This window comes from Octopus bimaculoides, chromosome 5 (genome assembly GCF_046866305.1).
Source record: "Octopus bimaculoides isolate indiv1 chromosome 5, ASM4686630v1, whole genome shotgun sequence".
In the NCBI taxonomy this organism is placed as follows: domain Eukaryota; kingdom Metazoa; phylum Mollusca; class Cephalopoda; order Octopoda; family Octopodidae; genus Octopus; species Octopus bimaculoides.
The window spans coordinates 19,374,126-19,395,410 of NC_142932.1; the positions used below are offsets into that span (position 1 = coordinate 19,374,126).

The 21,285-nt window shown below is 36.5% G+C and overlaps 1 protein-coding gene across 1 annotated transcript in view; it reads left to right on the forward strand.

Annotated features, from left to right (window-relative positions):
• Positions 1 to 21,174, forward strand: part of LOC106883123 (uncharacterized) — a 78,204-nt gene extending 57,030 nt beyond the window's left edge. Inside the window, exons 3-6 of the mRNA XM_052967940.2 lie at positions 882 to 1,012; positions 4,237 to 4,378; positions 5,483 to 5,616; positions 18,930 to 21,174. Coding sequence (XP_052823900.1) covers positions 882 to 1,012; positions 4,237 to 4,378; positions 5,483 to 5,616; positions 18,930 to 19,162 — 640 coding nt within the window. The 3' untranslated portion in view covers positions 19,163 to 21,174. The remainder of the gene's footprint in view (positions 1 to 881; positions 1,013 to 4,236; positions 4,379 to 5,482; positions 5,617 to 18,929) is intronic.
• The last annotated feature ends 111 nt before the right edge of the window (positions 21,175 to 21,285 follow it).

Here is a 21,285-nt window from a genome sequence, read left to right on the forward strand (position 1 = left end):
ACCTCAGTTCTTTGAGATGCAAAAGGCATTGTGTTTTTGACTATCGCCAAAAAGGGCCACACCATTAATGGGGAATTCTGTGCCAATTTGCGGAGACAGTTATAAAAGGCTATCAAGACCAAACGCCCAGGAAAACTGACAAAAGGAGTCTTCTTTTCCTAGGACAATTCCCCAGCAAACATGCCCTCGGTTTCAATGGCTAATGTACGTGGCCGTGGCCTTGAACTGGTTGATTTGCCTCCCTATTCTTTTGATTCGGCCCCATCTGACTATGATCTGTTCCCCAACATGAAAATAAACCTTGGCCGGGATCAGTATAGCAGTGATGATGGCGTCATATCTGCTGTTGATGACTTTTTTTTTTTTGGTGTAACGGTTGAAAGCTTTTTCACTAATAGGATCCATGCATTGCAACACCAACGGATGGAGTGTCGAATGCATGGAGGAGTATGTTGAAAAATAAACCTCATTCGGTCACATTCCACGAGTGTATCTTAGTCAACCTATAAACGTTTCAGCCGACCCTCTTAGCTGTTCATCCTTTTATCAACGATACTACTTTTACTAGAACGGTGTAATGGCAAAATCATTAGAGCGTAAGACAAAACTACTTTGCGTTCTTTGTTCAGGCTAATTATGTTCCGAGCCGTCAAAGCCAACGGAGGTTAGCTTTCCTCTTCATCCTTCTGTGCCAATCAACCAAATTAACATTTATTATTGATGTCGTAATAATTTTCTACCTTCACTTCCCACCCAAATATTGGTATTGCAGCTACTACTACTACTACTACTACTACTACTACTACTACTACTACTATTACTACTACTACTGCTGATGCTGCTATTTTTTGATTATGAAGTTTGTTTTCTATTCTGTGCAGGAAAATGGACAAAGTAAAAGAATGCATAGAGAACAAGAAACCTTGGATGGAACACTGTCACATCGATAATATGATATCTTGGAATATGTTCCAGAAAGGTTTTGGTTATCTTTGTGGTGAAGGATATGATGGTAAGCTGATGTATTGTGAAATGTTGTTCAGTGCAGTGATTGTGGTGTAGTGTAGTGTACTGTGTTGTGTTGTGAGATAGCGGGGTATTGAGTAAGAGTGGGGCGGTTGTGGTCGGTTAAACCTCGGTCGATCCTTGATTGAGCGGAACAATTATAAAAACACCTAACTGTGCCCGTCCTTCCTTTCCATTGTAACTTTTTCTTTTTTAAGATAGGAAATTGTTATTTGAAAAAAATATTACTGCTATTTCTATCAGGTCGAGCAATCTTGTAGAAGCTCACTCATTATCTTATCTCGTATATGGGGTTGTGCAGTCCGTGGCCTAGTAGTTACAGTTTTGTGCGCATGATCATAAAGTAATGGGTTCGATTCCCGGAATGAGAAGCGCTATGTAATTGAACAAGGCATATCAATCATTTAACGTTGCTCCAGTCTACGCAGCTGAAAGGGAGCACCAACCGAGAGTTTGAACATCTTTCTTTCCTTTCAACAGTCATATCCTCAGTGTTTCGCTAGGTCAAAAAGTAGAACGGTCGAAGGTTGTCTACGTTAACTCGCATCTACATAGTCGCCAAAAACAATTGGCGAAAGCGTGTTCCAAGCAACCAACTCATGTTTCCTTGCACTTGACTGTTACAGCCAGTCATTTCCAATCGTGTAATTGGGTTTATGCAGTGGTTAATGCGACGTAGTTGATGTGAATATTTATTAAATGTGAGATGATCTATCATGCAGCATATTTCATCATCCACTTTTTGCAAACCTTCTCGACACTACCATCCATGAAATAACATTATTGACTACGGTTTATACCATTTATTCTAGATAAAAAGTACCCGGATGTGAAATCCTCTCAATTCTGATATTGATAAATTCCTCATTAATTCATTTTAAAATTCATCATTATAACTACCTCTGTAGCAACAAGAGCTTAAAATGTTGCCATTTATTTACGCACTTTCATCTACAAGAGTCCGCAATATACAATACACTGAAAAATGGAACTGAAATGAAGCCAAGACACATTTAGGCCTTTTACTAGCGCAGTACATTTACACAAGAGACAGGAATGCAGAACTCATTAATTACTGGATACGTCTTTAGAATTTGAAACATTGACATTATATATCCCGAATATATAACAAGAAGTTGTTGTTGGCACTCCATCACTTACGACGTCGAGGGTTCCAGTTGATCCGATCAACGGAACAGCCTGCTCGTGAAATTAACTTGCAAGTGGCTGGGCACTCCACAGACACGTGTACCCTTAACGTAGTTCTCGGGGATATTCAGCGTGACACAGTGTGACAAAGCTGGCCCTTTGAAATACAGGTACAAAAGAAGCAGGAAGAAAGAGTGAGAGAAAGTTGTGGTGAAAGAGTACAGCATCCCCTGCCGTAGCCTCGTGGAGCTTTTAGGTGTTTTTCGCTAAATAAACACTCACAACGCCCGGTCTGGGAATCGAAACCGCGATCCTATGACCGCAAGTCCGCTGCCCTAACGACTGGGCCATTGCGCCTCCACATAACAAGAAGAGGAAGATGTCAAAATCTAGTGAATCTATTAAAATAACGTATCGCTTTCCAATCTCTGCTGCGGTATGAATATTTCCGTTTTCAGTACTTTGTAGATATCAATAATTAAAACGTGTGGTGGCGATAGACATTAGTTTTAATATTTATTAGTTGAACACTTCTGCATCAGAGAATTTGTGTGTTAATTAAAAACTCATTTGAAGCCTCTCAATTGTTTTTACAAATGCAAATGTGCAAACAGTCTGGGAATTCAAGAATCAATAGTGAAATAATAACTGTTTCTCATTTAGGCACAAGGTAGCAATTTCAAGGTGAGGAGTTTTAGTCAACACTGGTATTTAATTTTTTCGACCCCAGGAGCGATGAAAAAGATAAGTCGACCTTGGCAAAATTTAAACTCAGAATGTAAAGAGCCATTTCCAAATACTGTTAAATTTTTTATCTGATGCTCTAGATATTCTGCCAGCTCGCTGCTTTCATACATGAAGTAATAATTCATTCTTCTATAAGTACAAGGCCTGAAATTAGGTGGGAGTGGTAAGTCGATTATATTGACCCCAGCACTCAACTGTTACCTGTCTCATTGAACCCGAAACAGTGAAAGGCAAAGTCAACTTCGGTGATATTTGAGCTCAGAACATCAAGACGGACGAAATGCCGCGAATCACATTGTCCGGCATGTTAAGGACTCTGCCAGCTCGCTGCTTCATCTCGTGAATTAATATTAGTTTCAAATTTTGGCTCAAGGCCAGCAATTTCGGGGGAGGGGGTAAGTCGTTCAACATCGATCCGAGTGCTCAACTTGTGAAGTAATATTGCAAACATGATAGGGAAATCACAAACCAAAAGAAAAAAAAAACACCTGCAAAGCAATCGCAAACAATCATGAAACAAGACGGAAATCGTATTCATAGGCAGAATCGCAAAAACATCGGTTAAAATATGTTTCGGTATTTGTTCTGACTATTTACAATCTGAGCTCAAATCCCGCCGAGTTCAACTTACCTTCTCATCCTTTTGTAATCTATAAAATAATGTATCAGTCAAGTGCTAAGTTGATATAATGAATTGACCTCTTCCTTCCAAACTCCTAGCTTTGGGCCCTATTTAGAGGCAATTATTGGGTTGGTGCATAATTATTGCGGGTTTTTTTCAACAAATTTTATTCAGCAAAAACAATAAAAATATTTAACAAAAGCATCCTTAAATGATGGTCTGACCGTCTGCCAAGCAAATGGGAAGCGGTAATTGAAGTAGATGGTGAATATGCTCCAGAATAATCATTTAAAGATGTTTTTGTTACATGTTGTTATTGTTTTTATTGAACCCAATATAAAAGTATCCATCCTTCCTCTTTTAATTCTTTTTTCCATTTAATAATAATTTCTAGCATTGGTTTGAAATCATGATTTTGTGAGTAACGAAATCAAGTCATATAAATTGACAAGAATATAGGAACATTTTAACCAATCTGAAGGAAGGAAAGAATAAAGGAAAGAAAACGTAAAGAAAGAATGAAAAAGTTTGGAAGTATATGAAGCCAGAAGTGTGAATGGGTGTTACTGAATATTATTAAGTATTGGATTCAATACTATCATTTCTAGTAAGGTTTCAATGTAATCTAAAAATTCTATTTTTTCCTTTATATTTACCAACTTTTTCACGTGTTCATCGTGTGAAATATTCAGTGTATGCACAAAATTCAAGATGCCTATCCAACACACAAGTTAATGGTACAGTAAGACAATGTTCCAGAATATGGTCACGCCAGTTACATGCAATTATATTAGATGAACCACCACGGGCACAAAAGTACAAGAGAACATGCAGGTAAGTAGTTTACTTTTCTATTATCACAATGTTTCTCAAAAACTGCAGTTTACACACACACACACATTTTCTTAGATAAACTTAAATATACTTCGACTATGTCATGTTTAACATAATAGCACGCCCTACTGGCGAGCTGGCAGAGTCGTTAGTACGCCGTGTAAAAATACTTACTGGCATATTGTCTGTCGACTTGACTTTTTAACCTTTCAAGGTCGATAAAATAGTGTACCAGTTAAGCCCTAGGGTCCATGTTATCGACTTATCCCATCCTCGGAATTGCTGGCCTTGTGCTATAATTTGAAACTGATATAATGCTTATGTATTAAGTTCCTTAAATCATTTAAGTGAAAGGTAACTCGTAACTCGACAGGGTTAAGATTCAAGAAATTTCAGTTTCTATTTCTCTAACTTTTCATATATACATACATAAATATGCATATATTTATGTACATACAGAAATAAATACTATATTTATATTACATATATGCATACAAATACACGTATATATATAGAGAGATAGAGAGATAGATAGATAGATAGATAGATAGATAGATAGATAGATAGATAGTTAGATACATACATACATACATACATACATACATACATACATACATACATATATACATACATACATACATACATACATACATACATACATACATTTACACACATATGTATGTAAGTGTGTATGCTCATAAACACAAGCACCGTCTTTGCTGGGCAAGGACATCTGATACGGCAGGACGATAGTCGTATCCCAAGCAGATGTTTTACAGAGAGCTGGTGAAGGAAAAAGGCCTCAGCAAAAAAACATAAAGTGTGTCAAGGACTGTCTGTCGCAATTCGATCTCGGGCTTTACAACTGGGAAGTACAGGCTGGAAACAGGCAAGTTGGGAAAACAGATATACAAGGGATGTTTGCTCATTCCATGCGAAATCAGTAAGCTAGGCAAATACCAAAAGAACTGCTTGCAAGAGAGAGGAAATAGAATTAGCTGTTTCTCGGTTTGTTTGTCATGAGTATCACCGAATATGCTTATCAAATGCAGGACTTCACATTCTATCGAAATCTACACATCACGCTTCTTGTTTATATTTTAGAATCCTGAAAGACTATCGGAGTTGTCTATCACATGGTATCCAGCGATTCTGTTCCAAAAGTGCTGCACATGTCATGGTAAAGATGTGGGATTTATCATTAGCACCGTTTCGAGAGAAAATGATGTGTGATGAAAGTAAGTAAACAAAATGTTTCCTGTTCTATTTCTATTGTTACTGGTGTCCTAAAAAATAAAGTTCTTTCAAAATCGAAACTCATTTTTATTACATTCTTTCGATGTTCAACCGTGTGAGTACTGTGGGGGATTTTACTCTCTGTGTGCATCATACAGTGTAGGCGCAATGGCCCAGTGGTTAGGGCAGCGGACTCGCGGTCATAGGATCGCGGTTTCGATTCCCAGACCGGACGTTGTGAGTGTTTATTGAGCGAAAACACCTAAAGCTCCACGAGGCTCCGGCAGGGGATGGTGGCGAACCCTGCTGTACTCTTTCACCACAACTTTCTCTCACTCTTACTTCCTGTTTCTGTTGTGCCTGTAATTCAAAGGGCCAGCCTTGTCACACTGTATCACGCTGAATATCCCCGAGAACTACGTTAAGGGTACACGTGTCTGTGGAGTGCTCAGCCACTTGCACGTTAATTTCACGAACAGGCTGTTCCGTTGATTGCATCAACTGGAACCCTCGACGTCGTAAGCGACGGAGTGCCAACAACATATAGCATCATGCATGAGGGCAGTGTTTGCTTAATTCTCCCTTTTTTTCCGTTCGTTCGAATGTTCTACTATCTAGTGTGTTTACCGTGCACAGAAAGGTTACTTTCGCATGTTATGTAGATGTGTGAGCGCTTGATTTTTGTTATACATTTTTCTACATAATTCATTGAATCATTTCCATTAAACCATTATCGGCGCTGTATCAATAGGTGTTCGATGTTTCCATCATTCATGTCTGAGTAACTTTTTCAGAATTTTCCTCATAGTCAATCCACGTCATACTCGGACCATTCTTTTCCTACGTTCATTTATGATTATTTTCTTGATTCTTACAGTTACGTGAGCTTTTGTTGTATCCTTTCTACACTTCTAAAAATACGTAATTTATTTGTTCAGGTATTTATTTATTTATTTATTTATGGGTTTCAGCCAAGTGGCTGCGGCCATGCTGGAGCAACATATATATATATTTTTCTGTCTGATAGATTTTTGAAAGTTGTAAGGCAAGTTATTAGCCTGTAATTTTAAGGTCTGCTGATTCATTTGCTGTTCACTGTTTTTTTCTCTAGCGAGATCCCATTTCCTATAACTGTCACAAGACTAGTTAGACGCCTGCTTCTTACAGTAATGTTTTGAAATTTTGAGAGTTGTCTCCCTTGCAACATGCAAGTCTAAATCTTATAAATAACGAATTATTCCAAACGTTACGGTTACAGTTCTTTAAAACGTTTCTTTCTTAACACTTGAAGTAAGGAAACGTCCACTTAGGTATATATTCCCTATTCAGGAGACACAATGTACATGTAATAATAATAATAATAATAATAATAATAATAATAATAATAATAATAATAATAATAATAGTAATTTTGTCACAAGAGCAGCCATTTTGTGAGGAGGTGTTAACTCGATTATATCGACCTCAGTGTTCAACTGGTACTTATTTTATGGACCTCGAAAGAATGAAAGGCAAAGTTGATCTCGGCAACATTTGAACTCAGAATGTAAAGACAAACGAAATGCCGATAAGCATTTTGACAGGTGTGTTAACGATTCTAGCAGCACGGTGCCTTTAAATAATATTAATAATAATCTTTTTTTATTGATCACAAGTGCTGAACACAAAACCAAAAAAGACAATACAACACAAAGGACAAGTGAAACTTAGCACAGAAATTCGAGTATAAAAAGGGGGAACAAGAACAATTAATACCAAAATTTCAACAATAAAATTCCTCAAATGAGGAATATTTCGCCTAGAGATAGCCAAGGAACTCCACATATCCTGGTTACCCCGATCGCTAGGGTCACCTCAGCAGATGCCTCTCTCCCCACCCAACTCTTCCGGTTTACAAGCTTACGCTCGGAGTAGGCTCATTCACACAGGTCACCCTCGCCACATTCACCCAACTTTCAACAAAAATACTGGATGGAGGCAGTACTTCTCTTTCGACCAACGCTTTTGTTTTCAAGTGGATCTTCGCCGAAGAGGAGATTATCTGTCTTCAGTCCTTTCAAACTCGTCCACCACACTACCTCTTTTACCATAGCCACCAGATACAGGCAAACTACTTTCCCTAACCCCATTTTTCCATATTTTCAATATGTCCAAATGCAGCTCTTTGCTTAAGAGTTACTATACGCTAGTATAGTATACTGTAGCATCAACGAAACAGGCTTCTGAAAGGCCTACTCTGCATGCCATATTATTTTTTATTTAGGTTACTTACAGGGAACAACGCACTGGTTATTGGCAACCCTTTTCTCATTAAGTATTAAGCCAAAACAGGAAAAACAAAAATGTTTACCCATCAAAGAATTTCATAAATTGCATCTATTGAATGTATTCATAGGTACTAGATTTTAAAATTCATTTAAAAGGACGCACTTTCTAATAAATTCCGCACCTTCATTTCGTAAAACTAATTGCTATGTACGTAGTATAGGCTACACCTTATCAACACGCCTCAAAGCTGTACATTATTTAACCACTACCTGTTATCCTCATTTTAGTCTACTGCACACAAACCATAAATGACAATTGTAAATACCTCATAATTTTGTGTATGCATGATATATAAATATATGAGTGAGTGTGTGTGTATTTGTGTGCATGTGTGTGTGTTTGTGTGCATGTGTGTGTTTCTGCGCGAGCATGTGTGCGCGCGCGCGTGTTTGTGTGAATATACGTATGTGTTATATATCTATAGTTACACACCCGCATACGCATATAGCTATATATGCATACATACATACATTCCTACATATATATATATATATATATATATATATATATATATATATATATATATATATATATATATATATATATATATATATATACATACATACATACATATCTTATTCCCGGTTTCCTTATCCCCTTTCCTCACTGTTTAGCTATTTATAGACACTGGTCATACAAAGCCATCATATTTAATATTTAAATCCATTGACGTTCTTAGATATAATGCTAATCTACGATACACAATTTCGATACAAAACTGCTCTACCGATCAGCTGTAGTCACTTACCACGTGCGCTTGAAATATGCACTTCCTGTATACAATAGATATCCAGAAAGCATATGCATCAACCATACACACCTTCTGTACATAACGGCTGTACACATCTTCGGCAAACACTAGTTATATACACCGGTTCGATATACAAATCTTGTACAACGATTGTACGTGGCTACAATAAATATACCCTCTTATACTTACATCAGGTATACCATTCCTACGCTCTGAGTTTACTATGCTTAATGATAGAGAGAAACAGGACAAAGAAGCCTTCAACCAATTTCAAAAGAAAGAGAGAAGGAACAAGAAGGAGAGAGAGTCTCTAACATAAAATATCTTAGTCATATTCTAGGTTGATGTCCTCATAGTTTGAAAGGCAGAGGAGAACATAGGTGAGCCAAACTAAAAGGGGTTGTTTAACATCTTTAAGGCTAATGTTGAGACTGAGTACGTAATATATTCACATTCAGCTATATAATTGATTTCTTATATAGGTACATTGTTACACGTTTTGGAGTGTGGATATACACATTTAGGTTGCAAGAATATTGTGAGAAAATTTAGGGAGAGCTGAACAGCAAGTCTTCAGAGAAGAAGCCTCACCTCATGAAAGTGCTTAATTCCTTACATTCTAAGGGAGAAAGACTGCACCCAATTCATAACTTCTAGATACTCCACTGCTGTCACATTCTGTGCTATTGTCTGCATTGCAACCTTCTTGGGTGGTTAAGATGCCCCCAGAGCCAACGTAACTTTTGTGTTATAACTAGTTCATTCTAAGATACCAGTAGATTGTAGGGTAAATTATGTTATCTGAAATCTACTTCTATTCATCCTTGATCAGATCTAGTTGGAACTTTTCCCAATACTTACTACTCCACTGGTATTTATTGTTTTGGATCAAGGTGAGTGAAAAACAAAGATCCTATTTTGGGGATTCGAATAAAAACTTTAATAAAAACAACTAAATACTTCAAGATATCTTGTTATGTTTTCCATTAATTCTTTATACACTATCTTAGGCATGAATGACAAATGAAAGAGAATCAAAATTAAAATCTTTATGTATATAAGATATTTAATGTGTGTATCGCTGAAAAGTTAGGAGCCGCAGCTTTTCGTTCGGGAATATTCCTTTATTGATATAGTGCGTTAAAAAAGACAACATTAATCTTCAGAAATAGACGAAAGGAAATTGCCCTAGAAGTGACCGCGAAAGCGACAAATGCGCATTTCGCCGTTTTCACAGCTTGTCAATATCACGTCTTCGTGTCCGTTCCGAAGCAAAAGCAAAATAGCCAGTCTGAAGTTTATAGAAACAGTGTTTAAAGAATGCACTGGTATGTAATGACGTCATGTAAACGAAAACAATTCGTATTATGAGATAGAAGCAGCTGTAGTGTAAATTTTTTTTATCTATGTAACATATTTAACGCATGTTTCCTAGAAGATAAGCTGTAGCTGCAGTGCTTTTCTACCATATTCATATGCTGAACGTTATATAGATAAAAAGTTTACTCTGGGGCTGCTTCTACTGCGAAATTCGAGAAAATCCTTAATAAATAGGAGTGTGATTCTCTTTCAAGTGTCATGTGTATCAACATGCCAACATTATTTTTGAACTAAAATGTTTAACTTTCGCAAATCAATTAAGGGGTTGAAAGTCGATATAGTACTTCATATAATTTGGAAAAAGTATATATAAGAAGTCAGCTTGATGGATCCCAGCTCTCAATTATCAATAAGCATAATAGTTATATATTCGCCATTCGTATCTGAGTTCGGGAGATCCCATTATTTGCATCTGTTTATTTTTAATTTTAAAAACAGAGTTGTAGGAAATATTCACATATCTATATAATATCGATTTATATTTGTGATATAACACATTCTATTGGATATTCACTAGAATATTTGATAAGTGATTTTTAAACAATTTCTCAAAACGTCATTTTCTAGATTCTTCTTTTCATCCTTGGTGTTCTCATTACCCAACATTTCGTAATGAGGACAACCGCATCACTGTCGAAAATGATTGTTTCAAATTCTAGCACAAGGCCAGCAATTTTAGGGCCATGTATATTGGATTGCATCTGGTACTCTATTTTATCGACTCCGAAAGAATAAAAGTTGCATTTGGCTTAGGTGGAATTTTAATTCAGGACACAAATAGCCAGAAGACATGCTGCTAAGTTTTTTTTTTCTTTTTTCTTTTTTTTTCTTGTTTGTTCGACGTCTTAACAGTTCTGCTAGCTCACCACCTCTTAATACTGTCGAAAATAATAACACTAAAATCCATAACAAGACCTTTTTCAACAATGTCTGTTTGCATAGTCTGAACATCCTCTTTAAGAAATATTACACATGGGTACTTTTAATAGTCCATCTTAAATAATGCACACTTTCCCCGAAACGGAAAATTCAAATCCAACTGATAGGGTTTATCCCACAGAAGAAAAAAAACAAACAAACATCAACAGCAATGACTAGAACTACCCAACAGAGAAGCGTATGCACTGTAACCCTTACCTTCACAAAATATAATTCCTGAGGAACACGCTACCTTGCACTCGAGCACGATGTAACACCGTAGGAAGAAATCAAAAGTGAACTCTGCAAATCACTATTCTGTGTCTTCTCCTTCCAGTGGAACCATCTCCTCCAATGGAACACGCCATCGTCGCTGGAGTACTCTCTTTCCTTCTCGTGCTCATCATTGGCCTTTGTTTCCTGCGTAGACGCTACGTGCAAGCTAGGATGTACCAAAGGTTCAAGAAAATCTGGAAATAAACCACTTCAGTTAACTTCATCTCGATATCATTACACTTCCTCAAAATACTTAGTCCCACTAAACTTATATTGATGATATTAGCAACCGTTATTATTATTATTATTATTATTATTATTATTTTTATTATTATTATTATTATTATTATTACCATCATCATCATCATCATCATTATTATTATTATTATTATTATTATTATTATTATTATTATTACCATCATCATCATCATCATCATCATCATCATTATTATTATTATTATTATTATTATTATTATTATTATTATTACCATCATCATCATCATCATCATCATTATTATTATTATTATTATTATCCCTCAAAATACTTAGTCTCACTAAACTTATATTGATGATATTAACAAACATTATTATTATTATTATTATTATTATAATCATCATCAGCATCATCATCATCATCATTATTATTATTATTATTATTATTATTATTATTATTATTATTATTATTATTATTATCCCTCAAAATACTTAGTCTCACTAAACTTATACTGATGATATTAGCAGCCATTGTTGTTGTTGTTGTTGTTGTTGTTATTGTTGTTGTTGTTGGATTGTTTTAATACGAGGTGCTCTAAGTCTTACCATTTAACTATGGTTATTATCTACGATTAGCAACGACATATTGGAAGGAAACACTCTGGGTTTCTGAGAATTAAGATACTGTTAAACCTGTAATACTTTCGATTTGTGGAAAGTGTTTCAAGAGAATCAGATATTCACAGGTTTTAATAACTAAAGATGCTAACAGATGAGTTGCCAAGCAGCTGAAAACCCCGAAGTCTGGGTGAAAGGGAAAAAACGGAATGAGGAAGGTTGCATTTACAGGGAGCAGAATTTACGCAGAATCAAAATTCTCTATGTAATAAGTATGTAATGGCTTTTAGTACTACACTTTCAACAATACTTTATATATGTGCAATGCGTGGTAGTTGTATTATCAGTATATTGCTTACATAGTTTAAATGTTTATATGTCTAAGTCTTGGAATTTTCGTTATATTTTTGCTGGCATTTTCCTTTTTTCCGTCGTTCTCATGGTACATGTTATAAAGAGAATTGATTCAGTGTTCAAACCCACATTCAACTCATAAGTATTATAACATTTTTATATGTGGATATTTTGCATTTGTATTTGATGTGAACTCGTGTGTTGTAACATATTTTATAGTACCTCGGGAAAGTCATTTTGCCAATAATAAATGCACGCACAGGTCCTATTTCATGTTTTTTTATATTTTTATATTTGTCAATTGGTTAACTATTTAAACGATCAAGCAATAAAGACCCTACCGAAAGAAATAGTAAGTGTTTTCATTTCGCTTGAAGATATATCATTGCGTGTTGAGATTAAGACATCGATGAGAATGCTCTTCATTTACTTGTATTCTTTTACAAATGAGATGAAGAAAAACATACATATTGTATAAGATATGTGAACACGACATATGTAAAATGCAGTCCTTCAGATACAGGAAAGCCTTTAACCAGAGCTAACCAAGGAGCCTCACCGATCCAGATTCCCTCTTACCACCAGGGATACAAGCCATCACTCATTTTTTATTCCCCAATTTATAGGCGCCATTTTCGCGTTGTTCTACTCAACATCGTAATCATTTTTGCCACCATCACCCACATTTAGAGAAATTTGCGTAACTTGGAAAAGTAGATGAGGGTTTGAGACAAGTGTATGGTGTTATCCCTCAGTCCTTTCAAGCTCATCCACGAAACAGCTGCATTTTTCATTGCTACTAGACAGAGAAACGTTTACCCCACCTCGTAAAAGTGGTGATAGAGTGATCCTCATGATGGACTCGGCCGATATCCGTATTCGTTCTATACGCAACAGCAGATGTTCGACATGAATAGTAATAATAATAATTTAAATTTTTGGCACAAGGCCAGCAAGTTCGGAGAAACAGGTAAGTCGATTACGTCAAACCCAGTGTTCAATTGCTACTTATTTTATCGACCCCGAAAGGATGAGGAGTAAAATCGACCTCACAACGTGGCGACGGACGAAATGCCGCTGATCAGTTTACCCGGTGATCTACCGATTTTGCTAGCTCGCCGCCTCAATAATCCTTTCTACTATGGGCACAAGGCCAGAAATCTTGTGGAGAGGAATTGTTGATGACGTCGACCCCAGTGCGTAATAGGTATTTATTTCATCGACCCTCGAAAGGATGAAAGGTAAAGTCGACCGGGGCAGAATTTGAACTCAGAACATAACGACGGACGAAATGACACTGAGTCTTTTACCAGGCGTGCTAACGATTATGCCAGCTCACACCTTAATAATAATAATAATAATAATAATAATAATAATAATAATAATAATAATAAGAAGAAGAAGAAGAAGAAGAAGAAGAAGAAGAAGAAGAAGAAGAAGAAGAAGAAGAAGAAGAAGAAGAAGAAGAAGAAGAAGAAGAAAACAAAAATACTGTACAAATACAGCATTACAGAAAAAGACTTACCTGAGTCAAAAGAAAAACTAAAGCAAGACATCCTTGCCAAAGCACAGAGGATCCGCCGGTATGAGAAACGCCAACGTTTCTTTGAACAAAACAAACAGTTCAAATCCAACCCCAAAAAACTCTACCAAGAACTGGGTAAAAATAAAATAGACATTACTTCAGCACCAACAGCAGAAGAACTAGAGAAATTCTGGAAACAAATATGGTGGGTGAAGCAACAACCCCAAAAAAGGACCATTAAAACAACGAACTTAGCACCTGAGCAACTCTGGGCCCCTATAACAACTGAAGAGGTCACCCAGACACTGCAAAGACTAAGCAACTGGAAGGCACCTGGACACCACAAGATCCCCAATTTCTGGTTAAAACACCTGCCAGCAATGCATAAAAAGCTGGCAGAAAACTTTAACAACATAATAGCAGATCCAGAGACAATGCCTGAATGGCTCACAAAAGGGAAAACCATCTTAATCCCCCAAATCCACGGAAACGGAGAAACCACAAAACTATAGACCTATAACCTGTCTCCCTACGATCTACAAAGCCTTTACTGCAATAATATCGCAGAGATTGAGTAAACACCTGGAAAATAACAACCTGTTTCCAGAAGAGCAGAAGGGATGCTGCAAGGGCTCATACGGCTGTAAAGATCAATTATTGATCAATAAAGCCATAACTGAAGACAGCCGCAGAAAGAAGAAAGGCCTCAGTATGGCCTGGGTGGACTACCAAAAGGCTTTCGACAGTGTTCCCCACACGTGGATTCTGGAAACACTAGCCATAAACAAGGTGGCACCAATTATCATAAAATACATAGAGCACTCAATGAACAAATGGCAGACAGTGCTACAGCTCCAAACAAAAGAGGGACTTGTGAAAACGAAAGCCATCCCCATTAGAAGAGGAATATTCCAGGGAGACACGCTCTCTCCACTCCTGTTCTGCCTGGCACTCACACCTTTAACAGAATTGCTAAATAGAACTGGATGCGGTTACAAATGCTATGGAAAAACAGTCAGCCACCTTCTATATATGGATGACCTAAAATTATATGCAAAAAACGACAAAGAGCTAGAAACACTACTACAGACAGTACACGGCTTTACCAAGGAAATAGAAATGAAATTCGGATTAGAAAAATGTGCCAAAGCAACCCTGAAAAGAGGAAAATTAGTTAAAAGTAGCAATATAACACTAGATAAAGCCAATGAAATAAGAGAACTAGACGAAAGCCAACCATATAAGTATTTAGGAGTCAATGAACTAGATAGGATACAACATACACAAATGAAAGAAAAAATAAAGAAAGAGTACTATAGACGAGTTAGATCAATACTAAAAACAGAGCTCAATGCTAAAAACAAGATAATGGGTATCAACACTTTAGCTGTCCCAGTTATAAGCTACAGCTACAACATCCTTAACTGGACACTAAACGAACTATGTAAAATAGACAGGAAAACAAGAAAAATAATGACAGGATATAGGATGCACCACCCAAAATCTGACATAGAAAGGCTATATATACAACGCACAGAAGGTGGCAGGGGTCTTATACAGCTAGAAAACTATTATAAAATAACCACCATAGGACTGCAAAAATACCTACTCCAGAAGCAAGGGAAACTAATACAAATAGCCACAAAACACGAGCAAAACAAAAAAACTGTTTTCAGTATTTAAGGAAGCTGACAAATACAAACAAGAAATCAATCTACCTAACAAATACGAAGAAGAAGAAGAAGAAGAAGAAGAAGAAGAAGAAGAAGAAGAAGAAGAAGAAGAAGAAGAAGAAGAAGAAGAAGAAGAAGAAGAAGAAGAAGAAGAAGAAGAAGAAGAAGAAGAAGAAGAAGAAGAAGAAGAAGAAGAAGAAGAAGAAGAAACAACAAAAGCTATAAAACAAATGAAATCCAAACTAAAACTAGAACAGCAACGGACCATGATAAAACGATGGCAAGAAAAGCCCCTACATGGTAAATACTGGGCTAAACTAAATGCGAAAGAAATAGACAGAGAAAAATCCCAGCAATGGCTGAGAAGCTCAGGACTCAAAGCAGAGACTGAAGGATTTTTAATTGCTGCACAAGACCAAAGCCTCCCCACCAGAAATTACCAAAAACACATAATGAAAAGAAATATAACAAGTAACTGTAGAATATGTGGAGATCGACAAGAAACAATAAATCATATTATCTCTGGCTGCCCAGTCCTGGCTAAGAAGGAATATATTCACAGACACGACAGAGCTGGGACCTATATACACTGGAAGCTATGCCAACATTATGGAATAACAACAGAAAAAAGATGGTATAAACACACGCCAGAAAAGGTCACAGAAAACGAGAAAGCAACCCTACTCTGGGATATGCCAATACACACAGATAGAGAAATTAAGGCAAATAGACCAGATATAGTTGTCAAAGATCATGAAGAAAAAAAATGCTTTCTAATTGATGTATCAATACCAGCAGATGACAACGTTTCTCTAAAAGAAATGGAAAAACTTTCAAAATACAAAGACCTGGAAATAGAGATAACTCGAATGTGGAATCTAAAAACAGAAACAATTCCTATCAAAAAAAATATTCAGACAAATACATAACAAAAATAGCAGGACTTACATATATATATAACATACAGAAAATTGCACTACTGGGTACTGCACACATTCTACGCAAAACACTTTCAATACAGTAAACATAAGAGCACCCCAGCAAACCACAGCACATACCCAAGGCGCACAGAGCTGCGCTCGGTAGTGAAGTGAAAGCACGTTATAAAAATAAAACTACTGAATAATAATAATAACAATAATATGTATCGTCTTGGTATAAAAGATAGGCTACAGCAAATATTCAGCTGAATGTCACAGACTTGCTTCTCATTTGTTTGGCCATAACCAGTTGAACATGTCCCTTGATTGCTGATGATATGTGCATCACTGATCACGAGCAGAAGTAGTGGGGAAGCACCATCGCCATGTCTTGAAAGGAATTCTTTGGAGTTTGAATCATTCACCTCTGGAAACAAGGGTGTTTCGTTCAACATTCTTAAACGCTTACCCCCACCTCAGGGACATTTGCGCGGGCCCCACCTGCAAGGTCATACGCAGATCATCATGTCGCTCACATATTGCTGTGATGCAAGTGCCTGGAGTACTCTTATCAGACGGGTAGTCATGATAAGTATATTGGGCTTTGTATATTGTTCCCCCAGTGTCACTTTGATGGCATGCACTGCTCTCTCACTCAATAATAATACTAATAATTATTTCTACTGGAAACACAAGGCCTCAAATTTGGGGGAAGGGATTAAGTCGATCACATCGATCCCAGTGCCTAACTGGTACTTATTTAATCGATCCCTAAAGGATGAAAAGCAAAATCAATCCTGGTGGTCTTTGAACTCAGAGCGTAGCGCAGACGAAATAGTGATAAGCATTTCGCCCGGTGAGCTAACGATTCTACCATTTCGCTGCCTTAATAAGAAGAAGAAGAATAATACATGTACATTGTTTTGTCTTGGTATAAAAGATGGACTACAGCAAATATTCTACACACAACACCACAAATTTGCTTGTCAGTTGTTTGACCTTAACCAGTTGAGCATGTCCCTTAGTGGCTGATAATATGTGTATCTCTGATCACGAGCAGAAGGGAGGTGCATCATAGCCATGTGTTGAGAGAAATTCTTTGGAATTTGGATAATTCACCTCTGGGTGTTTCGTTTAGAATCCTTAAACAACATTTATTCAGGTACCTTTTGAGCGGGGGAGTAGTTTAATGTATGATTGTATGTATATGCATTTTTATTTTGTGGGGAATTGTATACACACACACACACACACACACACACACACACACACGTGCACGTGTACGTGTGTGTGTGTGTGTGTGTGTGTGTATAGTGGGAAAGAGAAAGAAGGGGAGGTGAGATAAAATTTCTTGTTTCTTGTTCAAAAGAGAAAATCTCTTTGCAATGGCACCCATTCAGGTTTAGGACAAGCTCAAACACACAGCCCCACCCACCCACCCTCACACACACACACACACCCACACACACACACACACACGCACGTACACACACACAGACATGGGGCTATAGTAGTAGACATCTGGTGTCACACACTAGCGCTAAATCCAGAAACATATAGCTAAGAAACAAAGTTCTTGTCACAGAGACAGGACTGTGTCTAACAACAGACCTTATAGAAAAAAAATAATAGGTAAGTATATAATCAGCTTCCGGAAAATTATAATTCATAATTATTATTAATTTGCATTTTATGTATATCTCTTTTAGTGTAACAACAAGCAACAAATAAACGTTTCTTTGAGATCTTGTTAAATTTATTTCCGATTTTTGCCAGAATATTTTTTTAAAGGCGTAGTTTAAGATGTAATTTAAATTTATAGTTTAACTCGATTTCGGTGAGAAATAATGTTTCTCCTCGTTTTCTTTTTTTTTTTTTTTTTTTTTTTTTTCTTGTGCTATCAACTAATCTCATCTAATATACCGCAAAGGACTTTTTACCACTGAAATCGGTGTGCGGTGGGCCCTCGGAATCCTCCACTTACCTTTTTTTCGTGTGCTATCAACTATAGCACCACAGATTGGTGGGTGAACGAGTGAGTGTAGGTGATCTGAAACAGCGACAAACAGACGATAAATTGTTGCTCAAACGGATGTCTCGTAGACGTTTGGTGATACAATCTGCTAACATATGGTCGATTTGTTCAATATAGAAGAGATCCCTTCATTTTCAACTCTCTCTTTCTTTCTCTCTCTCTCTCTCTCTCTCTCTCTCTCTCTCTCTCTCTCTCTCTCTCTCTCTCATTTTCTATTTTTCGTTTTCTTACTCCTTTCTCATGTGTCTACATTTCTTTATCTCTCTTTCACTCTTTATGTTTCATGCATTCTTTCTAATTATCAAACTTATGTATTTGTTGCAGAAATAGGAGCTGGTCTGGTTGTTGCTGTAATCCTTGGAGTCTGTTGCTTCGTCTTAGTTGCTATCTTCATAGTCTGCCTCATGCGTCGGCGTCAACTACAATCTATAAGTTACAAAAGGTTCACAGATATCACGGCTCAGCCGAGCATTGTACCACCAGAATCTCATTTCCCTACTATTGCAGCACATGCTCTCAGACAAGAAGACCCAGCAAGAACGAATGACCTTTTATAAGACAAAAAAATATACAAAAGGGAAACGAAAAAAAACAGGAACAAGATATCAAAATAAAAGACAATAATAACAATAATAATATTAACATTAATAATAATAAGATTGATTTTTTACATATTGATAATAACATAACTTTGATATTAACAACATCATCACATTTATCTTTGTGCATTGGGATAGCTTTTTATTTTGTGTGTATGCATGTGGAGGTTTATACGACTACATGTATGTTTTGTACTTAGGTACGGATGAGTGGGGTGTATCCCTGTATGAGTGTCTCTGTGTTAGCGCTAATATATGAGAACATGCTTTTTTATGTGGAGATCAACAAGAGTGGATACTTAAACGTTAATATCTAAGATGTCATGGATGAATGATATGGTTATACGATAAGGTTATATGAATGAGAAAATGGGTATATTCCCATGGAAGTTTATATATGCCAATGAGTTATTGCTGGATTCCTAAATTTACCCGTTTACCTTACCACACACACACCATCACCACCAACACAAACATACAATAAGCATATATGTACATTTGAATATGCGTGTGGTTTTAGTACTGCTTCCATTATGGATTTACTTCTATTGCATAATCTCAATCTATCTATATACCAACCTACATATTTATTTACATAGATACATACATACAACACAGGGATGCTGTAGAGCAGCAGAAATATTGGGTAAATTACCCTTACAAAGCGGAAAAGGTTGTCAGCAAATCTTTGCTTATATTTATATACACGTAATTGTACATTTAGCTTTATAGAGTCTAAGACTTCGGATTAGTTTGTCAACAGGCAGTTTAGCTTAATGGTAAAGAACTTGGCCGGAGTCTTTAAGGAATGTGGGTTCGTGACCCATAGCTGTTTTTTGACAAATTTTTCCGCTTCGTAAGGGCAATTTTTCCAATATTTCTGCTGTTCTAATGGCGTTTCTGCGTTCGAAAATAAATTATCATCTTATCATCATGCAATACAATTATCATCGTGCAATACACATTTCGATGCTTACTAGAAAAAACAATTGCTAGTTTGTTTATGTTATAGATAGATCGATAGATAGATAGATATTCACATGTACACATGTATACATTCATAAATATGTCTCATAGCGACACATTTTAATCGCTCAATCAAACATGTGTTTTAAAAATTTAACAAAAACACAACAAACGAAAAATTTTACAAGAATATAAACAGAAAACTCGAAGCTAATTCCTCATCAGTGAACGTCCAAAAGATCATTACAATTTCGCGCCTTTGACGTTAATTGTTCACTTTTGGCGGAGCCAGTAGCAAAAATCCACTGGGAATAGCTAACGGACGCACAGGACAATGCCAAAAACAAACACGGCAAAATAAAATATACAACAAAAAAGTTGTGCCTCCTAAGTCACTGGGAACATCATTGATTACTACTTCAACCTAATGTCTCCAAGATTGAAACTCAGTTCTATAAGGTAACAGAGCAGTCAATTCTTATAGTCCCCATGCTCCTTAATCTCATGATCTCCATAGTCACAGCTATGGAATATACACTGCATGACTGTCTGGTACGCTGCTAGGTTACCAATTTAAACATTTACGAATTCACGCCAGGTAAGATGTTGCTGATATCTACATACCAACTAGTTTTAGTTTGTATGTAGTTTGTATGAAGCTAATTTACAAAATAGTTTCATACAAATTAGTTTACACACAAACATAAATCAGTTTACCAATGTGTAAGCTAAACTGCTTTTATTTCTGTATCTCGGTATCTTGAAATTTCATGCAGATATACATATCTCAAACCATAATAAGTTTGAATATCTTAAATGAATTCGGAAAATACGGGTTATTTGTTTCCAAGCAGTACTTATTGGCTATAACTGTATGCATACATATGTATAAGTTTCCATTATGTATGTAAAATGAGTATTTGTTCGTGTGTAAGTATGTATGAGGGTTTGTGTTTGTGTGTACAGAGCATTCCATTGATAAATTTCTGATTCAGTTTTTAAGAGCCATTCTTTGTGTCTTTATTTCTGTGGTTTGCCTTTGAGGCAAATAAAGAAGCCATCATTTGTTATGGACAATTTTAAGAGCGAGATAGATTTGATAAAAGAAAATAAGG